General features: G+C 42.2%; 2 protein-coding genes across 12 annotated transcripts in view; one reads left to right on the forward strand and one right to left on the reverse strand.

Moving 5' to 3' along the window:
• Positions 1-1,503: 1,503 nt before the first annotated feature.
• Positions 1,504-15,780, reverse strand: MSMB (microseminoprotein beta; the record flags this gene model as incomplete). The annotated part of the gene is made up of 4 exons (XM_081326400.1): positions 1,504-1,813; positions 4,590-4,692; positions 14,069-14,116; positions 15,648-15,780. 4 exons carry the CDS (start codon positions 15,778-15,780, stop codon positions 1,684-1,686), a joined length of 414 nt encoding a protein of 137 aa, XP_081182526.1. The 3' UTR covers positions 1,504-1,683.
• Positions 15,781-15,891: 111 nt separating this feature from the next.
• LOC308668222 (WASH complex subunit 2C-like) overlaps positions 15,892-22,031 on the forward strand; it is a 51,405-nt gene continuing 45,265 nt past the window's right edge. For all 11 annotated transcript variants that reach the window (XM_081327967.1, XM_081327968.1, XM_081327971.1 and 8 more), the window contains exons 1-3: positions 15,892-16,113; positions 17,425-17,589; positions 19,790-19,855. In XM_081327967.1, the coding sequence (XP_081184093.1) occupies positions 15,940-16,113; positions 17,425-17,589; positions 19,790-19,855 (405 nt within the window). In that variant the 5' untranslated portion in view covers positions 15,892-15,939. The remainder of the gene's footprint in view (positions 16,114-17,424; positions 17,590-19,789; positions 19,856-22,031) is intronic.

Raw genomic sequence — 22,031 nt, forward strand, 5'->3', positions numbered from 1 at the left:
TCAAACAGAATGAATCATTTCAAAGCACCCCATTTGCAAGCAGATGAAGCTTCCACTCTCCCTCTGGGCGAAACGTGTTTGGGCACCTATGGGGCGCTTGGGAATGGAGTACATCGCCCTGCTTCCAAGTGTCTCATAGGCACCCAAACACATTTCACCCAGATAGAGAAATGATGGAGACTGGAAGCTTCATCTGCTTGCAAATGGGGCGCTTGTAGATGGAGTGAATCGCTCCGTTTTAAAGTACCTCATTTGCAAGTAGATGAAGCTTCCATTCTCCCTCCATTCTCCCTCAGAAAACTGTTTGGGCGCCTATGGGGCACTTGGAAATGGAGCAAATTGCTCCATTTCCAAGTGCTCCATAGGCGCCCAAACACTTCTCGCCTGGATGGAAAAATGAGGGAGACTGGAAGCTTTGTCTGCTTGCAAATGGGGCACTGTGAAACGGAGTGATTAGCTCCATTTCTAAGTGCCCTATTTGCAAATAGACAAAGCTTCCAATCTCAGTCATTTTGCCATCCGGGCAAAATGTACGTCTGCCCTGGAAAGTCCTGTAAGCCTTTGCTGCTGTGGACAGGCAGATGGTGGGAGGGAGCAGGCGGGGTGCCTGCAAAATAAGACATCCCCCCAAAATAGGATGTAATGAGTCTTTTGGTCCAAAAATAAAATATAAGACCTAGTCTTATTTTCGAGGGAACATAATATGTCTAGTTTAATGAAGAGAAGGACTAGCGGTGACATGATAGCAGTGTTCTATCGTAATACTTCAGGGATTGCCACAAAGAAGAAGGGAGTCAAGCTATTCTCCAAAGCACCTGAAGGCAGGGCAAGAAGCAACGGATGGAAACTAATCAAGGAGAGAAGCAATGTAGAACTAAGGAAATTTCCTGACAGTTAGAACAATTAATCAGTGGAACAACCTGCTACTAGAAGTTGTGAATGTTCCAACACTGGAAGTTTTTAAGAAGACACTGGACAACCATTTGTCTGAAATAATATAAGGTTTCTTGCCTAAGCAGGAGTTGGACTAGAAGACCTCCACGGTCCCTTCCAACTCTATTATTCTATTCTGTTCTGTTCTGTTCTGTTCTGTTCTGTTCTATTCTATTCATTATCCCATTGCATTATTCCCCATTAGGGCTGCTCAGCCTGCTGTGTGTCTCTAAATCTTTCAGAGATTTAGTAATGTCCTAGTTATCTATTCTATTCTATTCTGTTCTGTTCTGTTCTGTTCTGTTCTGTTCTGTTCTATTCTATTCACAATCCTGAAGAAGGACAGGCAGACCTGGCAGCATCAATTTTGATAGTTGAAAATATTTTTCTTAATGAGAGTTATAAATCAAATTTAGGCCAAGGTCTCATTTTCCCAAAATATACATTTATGTAATAGGAATTTTAAATACTGGGTTTGTTCTAACAGTTTTATGAAGGCAACATTCATTACAGTAATGTAATTAAAATAACGTAGTTCACGTAGTAAGAATTCATTAAACGTGTATTGTTTTATGTGACTGGAACTACAAGTTTTTAGTGATGAACTTGGTCATTTTCAGAACTATCAAAATTTTTGTAAATAAAATTTATTTAGTAAAAGAGATGGAATATTTGAGATCAAAACTGGGAAAGGGAGAAAGAAAAAGATATCAGATTTCTAAAAAATATCTTGGAGTACAAAGTTAGGGTTTAACCAACCCCAGCAAAGACGTGGCAACTTTCTGTAGGATCATTCTTCTTCACCACACGGATGGAGCAACTTTGACGGTGAAACATGGCAATGCATTTCTTCTTATCATAGTTGATAGGTCTGAAAACGCTAAATAATTAAGACAGATATTCAGGCCATGTTGCAAAAAGGATATCAAAATTACCAGTACATTAAAGAAATCGTCTAAGACTCCAAGGAACTAGCAAGATAGACCAACTGTTGATACTGAACACTTATGGTGCCATGGATATTCCATATATTACTCTAGACTGGAGTTGCACATCCCCTAAAGTAGCTGAAGCACAATTTGAGGGTTCTTTTGGATTCATGGCTATTGCAGGAACAGTAGGTGGGCTCTAGGGCTAGGAGAGCCTTTGGTCAACTTAACAGTCCCACCAATTATGCCTTTTTCTGGCTCAAGTGGGCTGAAGATAGTGACTCTCTCCCTCTTCCTAGCTATGCTACTGCAATTTGTTGCCCACTTCATGATTACTGGGTCCCATTCCCTGATCAGTTGCTTGCTGAGCAGTATTACTTTATTTAGCAGATTAACACTGGGTTTTCAGTATCATATTCTGCAAGTTGAATTTATGTAGACTACATAGTTGGGCAGAGGATGCTTTAGGTCACGGGTGTCAAACTCGATCACGTCATGTGACATATCATGACGTATCGTGATGCTTTTTGTCTTTGCAGAATCAGAGTGGGCGTGGCCTGCACATGATGAATCCAGCCCACGGGCCGCCAGTTTGACACCCATGCTTTAGGTGCTCAGTCTGAAGACTATCAGAGGAATTGGCTCTTCAAGAACGACATTCGGTCCGGGAATGGATGGGGAGGAACAGGCTTCAACTGAACCCGGACAAGACTGAATGGCTGTACGTACCGTCAAGCCAGGATACTCAGAACATCCCATCCCTTAACATCGGAGACAAGTTACTACCCCCTGTTGATAGGGCCCGCAACCTGGGTGTCCTCCTTGACTCGCAGCTCTCCCTGGAAGATCACATAGGAGCTGTGACCAAGGGGGCCTTCTCCCGGGTTCGACTAGTTCGCCAATTACGGCCTTATCTGGACCTGGATGCCTTACGTACAGTCACCCATGCTCTTGTGACCTCTCGCCTAGACTATTGTAACGCTCTCTACATGGGGCTGCCCTTGAGATCCACTCGGAAGCTTCAACTGGTGCAAAGTGCAGCGGCACGGACACTCTTGGGAGCCTCCCGATACTCCCATATCACACCTCTCCTCCGTGCGCTGCACTGGCTTCCAGTTGCCTTCCGTGTGAAGTTCAAGGTGCTAACAATGACATACAAAGCCCTACATGGCATGGGTCCGGACTACCTACGGGAGCACCTTCTGCCAATGTCAGCACCCCACCGTCCTGTGCGCTCCCACAGAGAGGGCCTCCTCAGGGTGCCACCGCTCAAGGAATGTCGGCTGGTGGCCCCCAGGGGGAGGGCATTCTCAGTGGGTGCGCCAGCCCTCTGGAACAGCTTACCAACCGAAATCCGGATGGCCCCCGACCTCCGCACCTTCCGGCGCGAATTAAAAACTTACCTGTTCCAGCAGTCCGGCCTGGCCTGATAGCTCTAATTGGGGTCCCAGTTTGTATTTTACTATTGTTTTTTTCACTATTGTTCATTCTGTATGCCTACCTTATTCTGTACACCGCCCCGAGTCCCTCGGGAGAAGGGCGGTTTATAAAAACAAATAAATAAAATAAATAAATAAATAAAATAAATTCTCCTTCCAGGACAGCATGGCCCTGGAATTAGATGTGTCCTTTAGATAAATGGCAAAGACAGTTCTCTTTCAGATGGCTTTTGGGTAAGAGGCAGCAATGCATAAACAATATTTAATAGTTTATCATATTTTCACATATGCTTATTGTAAACAATTTAGAGTTAATAGGTTCCTGCAAACCTGTATAGAACTGGTCACTACATACAATAAGAGAATAATAAAACTGTTTAAATAATTGCTTTGAGAAAAGAATTAGTGTAAAACGTCTTGTAAAATTATTTAGTTTTATCTATTTGTTAAATTTATTTGCTACCTATAGCAATAGCTCATACTTTACGAGTAATAAAATGCAGGTTTAATAAAAGTTCATTTATGTTAATAAAATCTAAGGTTGATTAGATCTTTATGGCGGGATAACATAATGATCTAAGCAATGTTAAATATTAACTTAAATTAACTTTTATTAAACCTGAATTTCATTATTCATAAAGTTTGAGCTAACGAGATAGGTGGCAAATAAATGTAACAAATAAATAAAAATAAATAATTTTGCAAGCATAAATAAATGAGTTTCCAGGAATTCAGGACACAGGTCTAGAGTCAACACCCCAAAATATGATTTAAATAGATCAATAGTTGCAGACACTTGAGACTCAAACAGGAAGATTTGGAGGATCTTTAGAACAAGAAGGTCAAGGGGCAATATTCTCACCATTATTTTTAAAAACCAGCAAACTCTTCACAGCCAACTATGAACTGCCCCTATACCTTCCACATACAATATATACATGAAGGGAACTGCTTCATGTATTTGACAAAGTAAATTCTAACCTACAAGCATCTTGACTAGATGCCATGCCTGCATAAGTTTTTGTGCCAGCCAGGATTTCACATTACTAGGATCTGGTAACCATTCTCATGGAAATATATATCTAGATACATAGATCTAGATATATAGATATACAGAGTATATATCTATGCATAAAGAGTTGAAAGGGCCACACAAAGAAAGCTGATGTCTTTTGCATGAGGTGAATGGACATTCCAAATATAATAACTCTGGAACAGATTTATAGTCATCTAGGTATTTAAAAACAACAATTCAGCAAATCTGAGAAATTTTAAGGCTTGAACTTACAGGCTGCAGCATATTAATTCTTTTGGTTTACATTCACATCTTTGGCAATTGTTTGTTTTCCAAACAGCAGGAACACGGTACCATTTTCCATTCTGAAAGCAACCTGCAAGATGCAGAACACAAACAATGTAGAACTAATTCTGAATTTCTGGATATGATCCCAGCTCCTTTTCAGTGAATTTGGGCAGATAACTTTGCATAAAGTGGCCAAGCCTTCTTCATGTTCTCTTATCACATACGCAATTTGCTTCTAGAGTTTCCTCTATCACAAACTTTATAAGTGCCCTGAGGAATTCTGGAAGCTCCAAACAGAATTTCCTACCACATGTTCAGTTCACTCACATTGATTATAGATGTGACTGTCCAAGTAATGTTATTGGTCAGAGCTTTGATTTAACACCAAATAGTTTCAATAATAGAGTTTATTTATATATTTGCATGCTAGCCATTCCATTAATGGCTCAGAAAAGCTATTATCTGTTAACTCAAACTGTGCTCAGTAAAATGACAGATAACTTTAAATAGTGGGTAGATACACAGAATAACAGAGTTAGAAGGGACCTTGGAGGTTTTCTAGTCTAACCCTTTGCTCAAAATGGCTGTCCAATTTCTTTTTAAAAACCTCCAGTGATGGAGCACCCAAAACTTCTGAAGGCGTTGCAAGAACTTCCTCAATCCTTACATTGGGTTGCAAGGGTTTCCCCAATTCTTGCTGAGGAAAAATCAAGAAATTATTATTATTCCATTTTCTCAAAAATCTGTTATTTTTAAGTCAATTCCCCAGGAAGTATTTTTAAGATAAGATTAAAGTTTAACCAAGATATCACTTAATTGTGTATTTGGGTGTTCTTTCTAATGAAGTCACACAGACAGAATATTGGTAGCACAGGGTTGAAATGCAGGGCAGGACCACTCAGAATTAATTTTTACTGGACATTTAGAATCACTGGACCCCATTTTTCCCAACTACAGGATTAACATCAGCTTGGGGGAGGTAGTTTAGACAGAGGAAGCCCTGTGAAACAGGGAGATTTTATGAAAAGAATCAGTAGGCAACCTCGGCTTTTTTATGACTCATGGACTTCAACTCCCAGAACTCCTGAGTCAGCTATGCTGACAAAACAAGCATTAATCTCAAGAGAATTCATTCAAATTTCTCTTCTTCCCACTATCATAGGAACCAGTGATCACTGTCTTGTAAAGCAGGGGTCCCCACCCCCCGGTCCGTGGACCGGCACTGGGTTCTGGCATGCCAGAAACTGGGCCACGCAAACAAGCAAAGCCTCATCCACGGAATGCAGGCAGCATGCGAAACCATGCCCCCTCCAGTACACAGAAAAGCCTCCCTCCACGGAAGTGGTCTCTGGTGCCCCAAAGATTGGGGGCTGCTGTTGTAAACTGCATATGTGATTCCTCATTAGTTTTTAATGTTTGAAATACATTAAAGGTTGCCCTCCGGGTGAGATTTAAGGTGCTGGTACTTACCTTTAAAGCCCTACATGGCTTAGGCCCGGGATACTTGCAGGACCATCTGCTACCGGGAACGAATTCCCATCGCCCAGTACGCTCACACAGAGAAGGCCTCCTCAGGGTACCGTCGGCTAGACAATGTCGGCTGGCGAACCCCAGGGGAAGGGCCTTCTCTGTGGGAGCGCCAGTCCTATGGAATCAGCTCCCCCCTGAGCTTTGGATGACCCAAGATCTCCGGTCCTTTCGCCGCGGCCTCAAAACACTCCTTTTCCACCTGGCTGACCTGGACTGACAGGCATTTTAATTATGTTTACAATTTTTAATTTATTTTTAATTTTTAATTTTAATTTATTGCACAGATGACTTTAATTTTAATTTTATCTTAATTTCTGTTATATGTTATTGTTGTTAGCCGCCCTGAGTCCTTCGGGAGATAGGGCGGGATATAGGTCCCATTAATAAAAAAAAAATATTCAACCGGTTTTTTAAAGTCTATTTCACCTTCCCTGTTTATTTTTATTGCATCCAATGTCCATGTATTTTGGGCCACCAAGGTCAGTGCCTAGCTATAATTTAATTTATTAGTTTATTTTTTAAAATGAAAAGTCTTGAATGCCTGATAATTTTAAATAATGAAACTTTCAGGTAATATATACTGTAGCTCTCTTTTAATCCTGCTTCATCTTCCATATCTTTATTCCTGCATAGGGCATTTTTGCTATGAAAAGGAAGAAAAAGCCAAGAGCTCAAACACCTCGCAGGTTTTCAAATGGATGACTATTTTAGGAAGAACCAAGAAAAGATATCTTCCAGAGAGCTCCTGTAGTTGTGATCATTCCACAACTCCACTGTAGTTGTGATCATTCAGGAAGAATCATTAAGGATTCGTTTATCTTACTCCTGCGATAGATAGATAGATAGATAGATAGATAGATAGATAGATAGATAGATAGATAGATAGATAGATAGATAGATAGATAGATAGATAGATAGATAGATAGATAGACAGATGATAGATAGATAGACATTTATTGCTATTTTTTACTGTAGGCACAATGGCACACATTAAAAATGAAATTTAATTGCCAGCTCTCAAAGTAAAACACATACATTGCACATACCTAAAACATACTATATACAACATATGTATAGATCCACACCCCTACATATACATAATAATAAAATATTAAATACTGTCCACCTTGAATATATAACGGAAGAAGGAAGCTTGAGAGTTCAAAAGGTTAATGCTGTATGGAAGGAAACTATGGCTGAATCTGGATGTTCTACTACGGATACCATTAAGCCTCCTCCCAGTAGGTAACAAGGAAAACAGGTTGTGAAGAGGATGTGTCGTGTCCCAGACAATCTTGCAGACCCTGCTCAAGCAACGCTTCTGTGCTATGTCCTGGATGGGAGGGAGGGAACTGCCAATGATCTTTTCAGCCATCCTCACCACTCTCTGCACCGCCTTCCTGTCTGAAGCAGTGATGCTTCCAAACCAGACTGTGATGCTGTATGACAGGATGCTATCGATCATCCCCCTGTAGAAAGTGGTCAGGACAGGGGAAGGAAGATGTGCTTTTCTCATGCGATACAGAAAATGCAGGTGCTGCTGTGCCCGCTTCACCAGTGTATCGCTGTTGAGTAAGCTAATGTATTAAATTTGTATGTTATATTTTATTATTTGTACTGTGACTAGTTATGTGGGCATCAAGAATATAGCTTACTTTTCACCAGGGATAGGTTAGGTTAAACAAATCATTTTAATGAAAGCAACATTATATACACTGCAAAAGAGCTGCAGTGAAATTGTGTGATACTTTCAAACTGAAATCTGACTTTGATTTCCCTCTGTGGATGCTGCTTTATTTTGCAGTTTGAGAAAACCAGTTGGAGGATCCGAATAACTATGATTATCACTATTTCAATTTTTTTCCTTTCCTTTTGAACACAAAACAAAATTCTTACCCTTTCTACTGGCTGGTTTCACAGAACATTGAGCATCACATAAGTTTCTCAAAAGGGCAAGGATCAGAAGAAAAACCAGAATATGCCTCTGTAAAATTTTAAAAAAAGTAGGAAAGCAATAGAAGTTAAATTTAGTGAGTAATTATGATGGATGTTAACAGAGGCACAACCTGTTAACCCAGTAGTTGCATTTGAACATTAGGCATTGCACAATTCTTGCAAGAAAATGCAAATAAATTGAGAAACCCTGGCCACAATCCTTCCCTTAGGACACGGGTTGGCAACCTGCGGCTCCGGGGCCGCATGCGGCTCTTTAAGCCATCTCATGCGGCTCCCAGGCCTCCTCTGCCATTCTGCAAAAAAGTCCTATTGAGAGAATGGGGTGGCGGAGGTTTGGAGAGCTGATGCCTTTCGGGGCCAAAAGAAATGCAAACGAAGGCAGCAGCTCTCCAAACGGGGCAACGGCGGTTTGGAGAGCTGCGCGGGCAGCTCTCCAAACCTCCTCTGCCCCGTTTCCAAGGCTGCCGGCTTCGTCCATGTTTGAGGAAGCCAGCAGATCTCCAAACGGCCGGCGGCGGTTTGGAGAGTTGTGCGCGCAGCTCTCCAAACCTCCTCCGCCCCGTTTCCAAGGCTGCCGGCTTCGTCCATGTTTGAGGAAGCCAGCAAATCTCCAAACGGCCGGCGGCAGTTTGGAGAGTTGCGCGCACAGCTCTCCAAACCTCCTCCTCCCCTTTTGCAGGGCTGCTGGCTTCCTCAAACATGGATGAAGCCGGCAGATCTCCAAATGGGCGGCGGAGCTCCAACCTCCAGCGCCCCGTTTGGAGAGCTGCTCCCTTCCGCGTTTCTTTCAAATGTGGACTAAGGCAGCAACTCTCCAAACAGGGCAACGGCGGTTTGGAGAGCTGCGCGCGCAGCTCTCCAAACCGCCACCGTCCCGTTTGCAGAGCTTCCGCCTTCGTCCATGTTTTCGGGCTAGCTAGCAGAAGAGAAGCCGGGCCCTTCCTCCTTGGGAGCCATGAGCAGGTGTGGGAAGTGGTGCAAGCGCGGCCTTGTGAAATTTGCCCGCACCCTCTTCAAACTCGTCACGCGCAGGCTTAGCAAAGGTAAAGGCGAGGAGTAAAGGTGACGTGGGAATGGCAGGCAGCAGAGGGAGGGAGGGAGGGAAAGGAGTGAGAAGACCAGCCGATGCCATTCGCCAATCGTTGGGTTTAGGGAGCGGAAGGGTTCCTGGTTCCCTTCGGAGAGGGCGTTTGCTGCGCTTGTGGCGTTTTGCAGGCCAAGAAAGGTGTGCTGTTTGTTGGGTCACTTCTGGGCGATCACGGGGGCCCTGGACGATGTGGGGTTTTGCAGCAAAGCCTGGTAGGAAAAGGCTTCATCGGGACATGCTTTCCTGCTTAGGGGGCTTCCGAAGCTACGAATCGCCCTTTCCAGTTTGCAGCAGTAGTGGCAGCAGCTGGAAGGCGGCGTGAAAACCTGTCCGCGAACCTCTTGTTTCCTGGGCGGAAGAGTTGGAGCCTGTTGTTTTGCGCATGCGTGTGCATGCGTGTGCATGCGTACCCTTCTTTGCGGCTCCGAGTTTTTTCTTTTCTGAGGGAACCGGTTCCGAGTGGCTCTTTCACTGTTTTGGGTTGCCGGCCCTTGCCTTAGGATTTGGTTCCTCCAGCCCTAGGTGCACATGAGCCTGACCTCAGGACCACTGTTCTTTCCTTCTGCATCTCCTCAGGGGCTACCATAGAAGAACACAGGCATTCTCTCTTTCCTTCCTTAGCAATTCTATCTATGGAACTGAACAGCAAGGAAAGATGGGGGTGGCTTCCTCAGAGAAAGCTGCTAAGTACTGGGTGCAAGGCCTAACCCAGGGGTAGGCAACCTTGGCTCTTTTATGACTCGTGGACTTCAACTCCCAGAATTCTTAAGCCAGCATGGCTCAGCATGGAAACCTCTCCCTTTCCCCTCAGTATGGCTAGCTCAGGAATTCTGGGAGTTGAGGTCCACGAGTCATAAAAGAGCCAAGGTTGCCTACACCTGGCCTAACCGCTTCCAGTCCCTGTTTCTTTCCAGTCTTAATTTTGGTCCAGCACCCAGAACTCCCCACCCTGCCATCTTTTCCTCCTTACCAACATTGACTCTGTCTGGATCCTCCTGCCTTCCCATCTCTAGAACTCCTCATGGGTTCTCTCTCCTTCTACTGGGACCAAGTCCAGCTCCAGGTTTACTCTATTTCCCATCCTTCGGAACTGTTCGTGAACACCCTACAAAACCTCAAATATTTAAAGCAATTTTCAGAAAAGGGGGACAATTTCAATTAGTTTAATTTTGAACATGATTGTTTTATGTTATTGCCTTATCTCTATTTAATTTTTGGAGATGTCCCGGGAATCAGACCAGCTGTCAGCCTGAAAAGGGTTTATGAAGCTAAAAAAATATAGGCCTGAATATCATAAACAAATCTTTTGAGTTACTTCCAACTAAGTATTCTCCAATCAAGCTATTCATGAGATAGGAGAAGAAACAAAAGAATCCTATAGACACTTACCATAATGGAATCATCTACCTTTCATAGGTTGCTCTAAGAACCTGCAGACACTATTCTGCAAATTTATAGGTGGATGCAAATGTATGCACTATGTATGTACTACCTTGTGAGCAGTTTGACAACTGACAGATTTGCTAATTTATCCTAGTCACTGCTCAGGAGAGGCTTTTGACATAATTTCTGGAACTAAATGCTTGGCCAACTGATCATGAGAACTAAACACTGGTGTTCCTTTACAAAGTCTAGATTACTGCAGCAGTCATTCTACTTTGAGCCAAATGTGGGGGTCTGTATTCCGGCAATCCATCAAAGCATTATGTACAAAAGGACATACATGACAATGTGTTTTGTTCCACTGACCTGTGACAAGGTAAAACAGGTCATGTGGAATGAATGCCAAATGATCCCAGGCAGGCCCTTCATTGTTTCATGTGCAATTCATTTTTTTGGGAAATAGTCACCACAATAAAGTGTTTTGTTTCTAGATCACTGGTTCCAAAGCTCGTCAATTAAAAGCAGACTGGATTCAGTGGTGGTTGCCTGGAAAATCACCCGCCTATCCTGTTTGGTGAACTCCCCAAGTCCTTCTGGTAAACCAGCCTGTGTAAACCAGGGGTTTTTTTTGCTCCAACTCCCTACATTCTGATTATTGTTAGCCAAGTCTGCAGATAATTTCTCACCAAATATCAGGGAACCACTTAAAACCATAACTCATCACAGATTTTTTTTAAAAAAACACTAACCTAGCAGATCTTCAAAACAAAATTCAACCTAACCATCTCTTCTTGATTAGGATCAAATGTGACTCAAACAATGCAAAATTATTTTGTTTCTCACATCAATATTGGATATCCAGAGTTTCATTAAGCTAGATATAATTTTGGAAAGCTTATTGACATAGTGAACATGATGTTCAAAGTAAAAAAAAAACAGCATGGCAGCTACCTTTCTATGCAGTGGGATTCTCCTGCAAGCTGCTATAAGGTGTAGTGTTGGAGTGCTTATGCTCGTGTTGGATGAGTTTAATCATCCTGTCCTCAGGGATATGTTAATTGCTCAGGAATGCATGGCCTCCATCATAATCATGGGCTTGTCCCAAGCAATCTTGAGCCCAACAAATACCTGCCATAATTTAAAACCTCTAAATAAAACTGATCCTTGGCTCCATTTGTTGAGAAAGGAATAGTTTATTAGAGATCAAGTGTATTGCAGTAGTGCAAAGCCAGAACTAAAAATCACCCACCAAAATCCCTAAATTCTACTTTTCCCTCCCTTAACTGTCTCTCATTGCCCACCCCAGTCTAACCAATCAGGTTCAGACAAGATGTTTTCCTAATGGTCCATCCAAGCGTAGTCCGGGAAATGCTCCTCTCCTTCCATCTGGATGACCTTGAGCCAGCATCTGGAGGAAATACGTTTACTTTCATTTCCCGAAACATCCCCCCACATTCATTCCCCATCCCTACAGTTTATGGCAGTCTGTCAATGCATAGCAGTGAAGCACAAGCTAGCATAAGGTGGCAATTGATAAGACTGACACATACTGGATATTACTTTTGTCTGAGAGTAGTTGAAGAGCAATGAAGGGCATTCCTCTTAGTTATTTTGCTCTGCCAGATTGCTCCCTGGTTCAGATGAGTTTGAGTGCCATACAGAGCCTCCAAGGAAAAAACAGAAGGACCATCTCAAGTGTCTTATGGATCTGAATATTTTCCAGGAGGTATTTAGGGGTTTCTTAGATATCTTATAGGCAGTTTCAATGAATGCCTGATTTAACTGTTGGCAACAGGAGGCGACTGAAGCATTTGATAAGATTACTTCTGGTCTTTCTGTTTTGGTTGATTGTGGGTGACTACCTGATTAGTGAGGAATCTAGGACATTACCTGATTAGTGAGGAGTCTAGGACAATTGATGGACAAATTCCTGAAATTATGAACTGCCAGCAAATGAGATGAAGCAGCAATGAACAATCTGCTTTTGTATTATTGTTGCTCTGGAAAACTAATGTGTGTTTAGTTTCTTTAATTTAATTTAATTTTGCATTTTGAGCATAACCTTATACGAATGGAATGTTAAAGTTTTCCTTTAGTAATAAACTTGCTGTAAATAACTGCAAGATAACAACTTTCTCAGGCTGAATAACAAAAGGCTTTCTTTTTCAATTGTGCACGTTAAGAAGTTTAAACTTAGCTGAAATTTTATCTTTTCACAATAAATTCTATGGGACTCGTGATTTCTTTTCCCATGCTAACATTTTACTTGTTATGCTTTTAATACAATGCTCTTTTCAATTCTTATGCTTACATATTATTGAATGTCTAATGTCCAATCAACTTTTACTTTGAAGTACCTTTGTTGTGCAAACTATAAAAAGGAATAAAACTCTATGTTCCAAACTCACTCTCTCTCTTGTAAAACCAGAATCCTTTTTATCTTGAAAAGCTCCAGATAAATCATAAATTAAATGTTCTTCTTCTCAATATTTAATTGAGGTCCAACATACCAAGGCACGAACCTAGAGGTACATTTGGCCATCAAAAAACCTCTCCCTTTTAAAGATCTTATAGTTCCTATTCAGAGTAGAGTTGGGTGATGGGATGGAGCTGAGCAGTTTACTGGCTGAATGCCTTTCCTGACGCTTATGTGGAGTTGGCAGATATTTTTTTCTTCACACACTAGGATAGAAACATCTGCTGCTACCTAGGACTGAACTCTCAAATTTCTGAGTGGGGGGTGAGTGTCTTCACCACTAGGCCATGCCGCTCATTTGGCCATCAAAAGCCACTATAAATTCTCCTAGAAATAAAACTGAAAAAAGCTGAAACATTTATCTTAAGCATCTCAAAATTTCCATAAATTAGCTTCATTTATCTAAATTTATCATTTTGCTTTAGGCACAGAACTGCAATTAAATTTGCAGCTAAAGCCCAACTGCAGCGCTGTTATGTGGAACTTAGCCAAGGATGTATTATAACATAGCTATTCTATTACACACAATGGTGTACTTTCATGATCTCTAAATAAGTAGCATAACATTTTAGGAATTACAGAAACAAGTGCTAATATTGAGAAGCTTTAGCTGAATTTGAAAACCAATATGCAATATGGAATTTTTTTAAGTTTGATTTATAAATCAAATCATTGGTGAAGGATGACTCAGAACCTGAAAGAGTCAAAGATTAATAGATGCAAATAAATGCAGTGTAATTAGAATGCAACATTGGATTTTCAAAGGAAGAATATTAAATTTATTCCAAATATTATAGAGAAAATCAGTATGTTTTATTGCTGGTGTGCATGTATGAAAATCAGTATGTTTTATTGCTCCAATTTTGATTGCTAAAATGGATAATTCTTTCTAAAAACTGCTGGAAGTGTAATAAACTGGTGGGATCACTTTTTCACACAGTATTAAGTGGCAATATTATAAATCAGTTTTGGAAAATGATTCATATTTGAATGCAACAAATTTTAAAAGCTGAATTTATATATTTTTAATACCACCAGAGGTTGAAAGGGAAATTCCAAACAGCATCACACCAGACACACCTAAAACAAGATATAAAAAGATGTAAGTAGAGATCATTATATAAATCCAGTTTGTCTGAATACTAGAGCACCAGCTGCATCTGCCCATACTATATCATAGACTGCATCCTGCCCTTCGGCTGGCCTTGTCTGGCCTTCAGGAGGTCAATAATTAGTTTTAACTTTTAATATGTATCAATTACTACGGGCATAGTTGTTTAATCACTTTTTAATTTTTGTATCCTGTTTTTTTTATTGAAAAGTTTTAAAATACATTTTATCTTTAACAATCCCCCCCTCCCCCTCCCCTACCTATCCCTCCCTCCCCCTCCCCCCCCTTTCCCCCCTCCCCCCCACTTCCCAGAGCTAAGTACAGGGTATAAAAAACAAAGAACAATCATAAGCATCCATATGCTACCAACAATAAATTCTTAAATCTATCACTCTCTAGCTCATATAAGATAACTACAAGCAATACTAATATTTCATATAGAAAAAAAAGAAAATAGAAAGGAAGACTTATTCAAATGCTAAATGAAAAGTATCCTGTTTTTTATTATGTATTGCCCTGTTCACCGCCCTGAGTCCTTCGGGAGAAGGGCGGTATACAAATTAAATTATTAAATTAAATTAAATTAAATTGGAAGTTAGAATATAAAATGTATATAAGTGCATGCAGAGGGCGGGATAAGAAGCCAAGTCTGGTCCTGCTCTGCTCAGTCGCCATGTGTGCCTTCAGCTGGTTATAGAAAGCTGCTTATAAACCTAAAAGAAGATATAAAAAAGATATTGAGACTCTAGAAGAGTGCAGAGAAGAGCAACAAAGATGAGGCTACATACAAAGAATGGTTGGAGGAACCATCTAGTTTAATGAAAAGAAGGACTGGAGTGACATGATAGCAGTGTTCCAATATCTAAGGGGTTGTCACAAAGAAGAGGGATTCAACCTATTCTCCAAAGCACCTGAAGGCAGAAAACGAAGCAATGGGTGGAAAGAAATTGAGAAATTCAACCTAGAACTAAGGAGAAATTTCCTATACTGTACAGTGAAAACAATTAAGCAGTGTAACAGCTTGCCCTCAGAAGATGTGGGTGCTCCATTATTGGAAACCTTTAAGAAGAGACTGGACAGCCATTTGTTGGAAATGGAATAGGATCTTCTGCTCGAGCAGGGGGTTGGACTAGAAGACCTCCAAAGTCCCTTCCAACTCTGTTATTCTACGTATCTACCCACTATTTAAAGTTATCTGTCTTTTTATTGAGCAGTGTAACAGATAATAGCTTTTCCGAGCCATTAATGGAATGGGCAGCTGATCAGGGATGAGAATGGAAAGCAGGCTGGGCGATTCTACCTTCGGTTTGGGTCTTTTGGATCTCCCCTGATCCCAAGAGGGAATATTGTGCTGCCGAACCATGACGCTATCACTCAGCTCAAAGGAATATAGGAATTGAGAGGGGAAGAATGCTAAGAACAATTTAGGAATTGCTCGCCCCTATTAATCCCCCCCTATTCTTGAAAGATAAGAAAACGCGGCTATTCCGTTCTTATTACCTGCCGCCAGCCAACCTCCAGCTGGGGCTTGGTGGCCTTCCGGGTTCTTCGCTTCCTCCGTTGTCCTTCCGCCAGTCCTGACGTTTTCACGCACCGCTCCGGCGGACTGGCGGAAGCCTCTGGCACGCCACATCCGGTTCCAGCCGAAAGATCTTTTCGGTGCGTCGGGGAAAGGGAAGGAGGGGGGGGGGGAAACCGCTTCAGGGAGCTGCGAGGCTCAGATCACGTGAGTGGCGTCAGCTGACGGACGCCATTGCCGCGGCTTTTGAGACGGTAGCTGGTCAGAGTCGGGATGTCTTCTGCCACCTCGTCCTCCTCCGCCTCTGATGACACGGAGGCTTCCTCCGGAGCCGGAGCGACCAAGGCGGCGGCGGCGGCGGCAGCGCTGCTGCTTTGGGAGCGCGCCTGGTCGCTCGAAGAGATCCGCTCCAGGAGCCAGTCCTGGTCCCTGGCGGCCGACGCGGGGGTGAGGACAGGCGGCGGCGGTGGCGGGGTGGAGCCCGTGAACCTAGGCCAGGGGTAGGCAACCTCGGCTCTTTTATGACTCATGGACTTCAACTCCCAGAATTCCTGAGCCAGCCAAGCTGGCTCAGGAATTCTGGGAGTTGAAGTCCATGAGTCATAAAAGAGCCGAGGTTGCCTACCCCTGACCTAGGCAGAGCCGTCTGCTTTCAGGGCCGTGGAAGGAGCCGGTTCTTCCCTTCGGGAGCCGTCAGTTGGGCTGCCTGTCGCTCCCTATGATGGTTGTCAGTGGCAACGTAGCCATGAAACGCAACTCCTCCTCCTCCTCCTCCTCTCACCAGTTTGTAAGACGCGGCTTGACAGATACATTGAGCTCTTTAGCCTGTGTTGAGTCTTAATCAGTGGAGTGTTTCCCCCCCCCCCAAGGACAAAATCAGATGTGTGTTTGAATTAATAATCAGAATAATGATCAGAATAGAACTGGAAGGGACCTTGGAGGTCTTCCAGTCCAGCCCCCTGCTCAAGCAACAGACCCTGGTATCATTTCAGACAGGTGGCTGTCCTGTCTTTTAATTATTAACCATTTGTGGAATTCTGCAGTTGAAAAGGGTCACATAGGATTGATTTTTTTTAAAAAAAATACTCTGTTTCTCTTCCAAGTATTGCATCAACCGGAAATGAATAGGGAAAATGGCTACAGAGTATTGTGCTTAATTGTGAAAGTATAATCATACCTCCAAAAATAAGAGTTTTGGTGATAAAGAGTTGTCTTTCACTTATGCAAGGGGGAAAAAACACCCTGAAATGGTTTGTTGGAAATTTGTGATCATAGATATAATTATGAAAACTTACATTTATTATTCATCATACACAGTTGGTAACTGTATAATTTTACAGTAATATTCTGCAGTACCTCTTTTCCGTTTGAAAACACCCATAGCCTTTCCCACCTTTGGTAATAAATCAAAGAAACACAATATATATTTTTCTGAAAAAGTATTTTTTGCATCTGTTGCAAGTTTTATATTAACTCACCAGGGTTTTCTCTTAAAACGGCAGGAATTTTACAGAGAGGCCCCTTTATTAGTCATTGATTCACCTCTTCATTTTATGTTATAACTTTCTGGAAATGCTTCCAAAGGTTTCTTAAATTAAAAAAAAAGGTTTGATGCTCCATATCTTTTCAAACTTAACATGGCAGTGCTTTTACAGCCCCACCCGGCCTCCATCTCTCTCTCTCTCTCTCTCTCTCTCTCTCTCTTTCTCCCTCCATCCACAGTGTGATTTAAATTCTGTACAAACATATTTTTGGCAGCTTTTGCAGTTCCTGCAAGAATTCTCCCAACAAACAATCTCCAGGACCCATGAAATAAAGAAGCAGATGGACAGACTAATTCATGAAACTAAAAGTATAGATTGCCGCCTACATAATGTCTTCAATGGTTTCCTCATGCTTTCAAATATGCAGTTCATTGAAAACGTATGTTGCTTTTATATATATTATGTTATAAATAGACAAAGATTAATGTGAGTTTTCAGCTCTGATAAAAGGTGATCTGAAAGAAGTTGCAGTTTAACATGTTATTTGTTTATTTAAAATATTTATTGTACAATGCATCTTTAATTATTGCTAAACTTTTTATACAATTTAAAATACCTGCATATCAAAATAATAGAAAACCTGAAGTTTTAAACAAACCAGTTTATGATTAGTGGAGCATTTTTTTTTAATTGAAAAGTTTTACAATACATTTTTGAATACAAAAAGCCCCCCTCCTCCCCCTCCCCTCTCCCCAACCCCTCCCTCCCCTCCCCCCTCCCCGACTTCCCAGAGCTGAATACAGGGTATGAAAATACAAATTAGTGGAGCATTATTGTTGTGAGAAGTCAAATACCAGAGTGGATGTTTTCAGTCAGCACATTGGAACTCTATCCATCTGCCTCCTAAGGTCATTCCCACACACCATTACTCATGACTGACCATCTGAATGGCCCCTTGTTCTAAGAAAGGGTGTAACTATCACGCTAGATCAGACATGTCAAACACAAGGCCTGGGGGCCGGATTTGGCCCGCAAAGTGGTTTCATGTGGCCCACGAAGCCATCCTGGAAACAGTGAGGGAACAGCCCCCACTGCCATGGGCCTGGCCCAGAGACCCTCCTCCTGCCAGAGACCCTCAGATCTGTCCCACTCCTGCCCAGGCCCCCATAGGCACCCTTGATGCAAATGATGTAGACCTGGCCATGCCCACCCAGTAGACCATACGCACTCTAGCCACGCCCACCCAGTAGGCCACGCCCACCCTGGCCATACCCACCCGGCCCCTTGAGGGCAACCGCAATGCTGATGCGGCCCTCAATGAAATTGAGTTTGACACCCCTGCGCTAGATGAACTTATGAAAGGACTTCCTGACCAATTCTAACACCTGCACACTAACCATGAAAGTAGTGCAACCCGTCCCATTCATGCGTATGCATTCCAATCAAATGAGCACGTTCTAGTAATTGGGTGTGAAGTTAAGCATAGTAGTGCAAAAACACATATCATCAATATTACCTCTAGCACTCCACTTGTTTTTCTGTTGAAAATGATACATTAACCCATGTTAAATTCAATTTCCTGACAGGAATCTTTTATTTTTTAAAAAAAATACAAACTTATCTTCTTGACTTCCAAGTAGTAGCATGTTGAATGACAAAAGTATTTATTTATTAGGTTTATTTCCCACCTTTATTTTGCACAACTCAAGGCAGTATACATAATGCTCCTCCTATTTTCCCCATCACAACAACCTGTGAAGGAAGTTGGGCTGAGAGACAGGGTGATTGGTCCAAAATAATCTGTCAGCTTCCCTGCTTGAGAGAAGACTAGAACTCAAGTCACTCGGTTTCTAGTCTAGCACCTAAACTACTAACCAATCTGGCTCTGTTAAAAAATAAATAAATAGCTGATTTTCTTCTTTCTGGGCTGAATGGTCTCCTGCTGACCAGAGTATCACCTCCGTGCTTCATGTGTTTATCCACAAATGCAAAGAGCCTCAGAGTCAGGGCACCTTGTTTGACCCTACTGGTAAGGGATTACAGCCCAGCAAAATTGTTGGCTATGCATAAATACATGGCCATGGCAGCGGGATTGAGGGATTTTGAGGAGTCACAGTAGAAATGACAGATGAATCCCACTCAAACTCAGATGTACATAAACTAACAAGGAGTTTGTCAACGTGAACTTCACTTGGTTGCTCAGGATCTTATAGTAAGAGCCAGGAATATTACATACATCTCATCCAATGCATGTCTTAAGCTAGGGACTGATAAAAAGTTTGACTTGCTCCACTATCCATTACTGGTTTCAAGTATGATCAAGGTGACTTGGTGTTTTAAGAAAAGTGTTTACCTCACATCATTAGTTCTATCTGGTTGGTGAACAGGCTATAACCAGTAATTTGGAGAGTGAAATAAAGGAGTAGTGGCAGGTTGGACCTCCTAAAGGTCTGGCCAGACCTGGGCTAGATTTCCTCAAAATTGAAGGATGTCACTTTCCTCCTATTTCTCTGGCAAATGAATAATATGTGTAATAGATATTAAATATTTATTAAAATTATTTATTTATAAACACTTGAAGATGAAGTTATGAATTTGTATCCAAATATTTGTTTAAATTATTTTGCTTATATTTATAGAGAGTTTATGATGATGAAATGGATGAACTCATATCCAAAACTGAAGGAGGAGACAAATTAGAACAGGCAAGTTTAATATAGAGAAATAATGTCCCATTGGGTAAAATCCTATCTGTATACAATGCTGTAAGGGAACGATGGAAAGGATACAAACAAGCAGAAGCATGCTCTTCAATCAGAATGTTGCCATTCATTGTTGTGAATGTAACCAATATTTATATATAATGTAAATATAAATAGTATAAATATAAATTATATTTTATAAAATAAATATAAAAATATGATATAAAAACCAGTTGGCCTGAGGTCTAAATTGGGGAGTTCCACACTGGAGGTGGCTGCTGGGTTGATGGTAGATGACCCCCCCCCCCTTGTTCTCTATACCTGCCCATCTTTCTTTTTTGATAATCATATAGTTATATTTCTTGTGTTCTCTTTCATTGTTTATTTTATTGTTCTGTATCTTCTCTTCACACTCTTTTCATTTCTTCATTTTTATTGTTGCAAGCTGCCTAGAGTAGCCCTATGGTGAGATAGGCGGCAAATAAATTTAACGAATAATATCAGATATCCATATCTGCCTATTTCATGTCCTTGGGAAGGACTTGATAGGTGGACAAAATTGGCAAATCCAATCTGGCTGACTGTGACGCACTATTTGACAGACAGGTTCAGTCATATATCCCCAAGGGAGTGGAGTATGTGCTGAGTCATGCACAGAGTGAGATTACCATATTTTTCGGACCATAAGACGCACTTTTCCCCTCCCAAAAGTGGGTGGAAAAACGAGGTGCGTCTTATGGTCTGAAGGTAAGTGAAAACACTTGTCTCCCGTTCAGTCAATGCAGTCCATCAGCTCCATTGGAGAGACGTGATTGAATGAAGACATGGAATTCTCCGCCCCGCCCCTGTGATAGGTCGGCAGGGGAGGAAATACGGACGTACCTGTTCTGTACCAGCCTGCTACCGGCCTTGCAGAAAGGCAACCCCTGTACAAACGGCAGAGGCTGGAGAGCGTCTGAGGCTGGAAGGCGTCTGCCAAGATTTATTACACAAACAACAGAACAAGAAACAAAACACCGGAACTGTGATCCTCAAACGGAGCGGTTGCTTTCAGCAACCAGCCCTTCCCCAAACACTCCCTTTATTAGAGTTCAGGGCGTGGCCTCCCTGTGCCTCCTTCCGAGGAGTCCCACAGCCTTTCTCTGCTTGTTCCTGCTTGACTGCCTCCTGCGTCGGGCGTCCTTGAACAGGGCCAGCTGTGGGTCATCATCATCCGCACTGTCGGGCTCGCGCAGCTGAGAAGAGGGCCCTGGCTGGGGGCTCTGCGAAGCCTCCAAGCCATCATCAGCAAGTTCGTCTTCAACACCCTCCTCCTCCCCCTCGTCTGAGTCATCCGAGACATCCGAGCCGGCTGCCAGACCCACAGGCTGGCCCTGAATCACAACAGTACCTGCCATGCCTTCTGACTGCCTCCCCCTCCCTGCGCGCGCACATTTTCTTTCTTTTACGTCGCTGCTAAAGAAATAGTTTTTGCTAAACTAAACCTCATAGGCAACTTGCCCCAGCAAAGCCGTGAGGAGTTGTCCCTGCAGGTTTCTCTGCGAAGTTTATTGGAAGTGATTTCCCATTTGCAAGATAATACTGCTGATTGTTTGAAATTGCTCTTAGAAAACCTATTCAGGGAAAAGAAACTACCTTTCTTTCTTTCTTTCTTTCTTTCTTTCTTTCTTTCTTTCTTTCTTTCTTTCTTCTTCCTCCCTCCCTCCCTCCCTTTCTTTCTTCCTTCCTTCTCTTCCTTCCTTCTCTTTCTTCCTTCCTTCTCCCTTCCTTCCTTCCTTCCTTCCTTCCTTCCTTCCTTCCTTCCTTCCTTCTTTCTTCCTTCTCTCTCTCCCTCTTCCTTGCTCCCTCCCTCCTTCCTTCTTTCTTTCTTTTCTTCTTTCTTTCTTTCCTCCTTCCTTCCTTCTTTCTCTCTTTCTTTCTTTCTTCTTTCTTTCTTTCTTTCTTTCTTTCTTTCTTTCTTTCTTTCTTTCTTTCTTCTTTTTCTTTCCTTTCTTTCTCGTATCTCTCTCTTTCTTCCTTCCTCCCACCTCCCTCCTTCCTTCCTTCCTTCTCTCTCTCTCTCTCCCCTCCTTCCTTCCTAGTATACTGGTACTATTTGGTTCAGAATATTTTTTTTTTTCCTGCTCTAAAAACTGGGTGCGTCTTATGGTCAGGTGCGTCTTATGGGTCCGAAAAATAC

The sequence above is a fragment of the Vipera berus genome (genome assembly GCF_964194415.1).
Source record: "Vipera berus genome assembly, chromosome: 4".
NCBI classification, from domain to species: Eukaryota; Metazoa; Chordata; class Lepidosauria; order Squamata; family Viperidae; genus Vipera; species Vipera berus.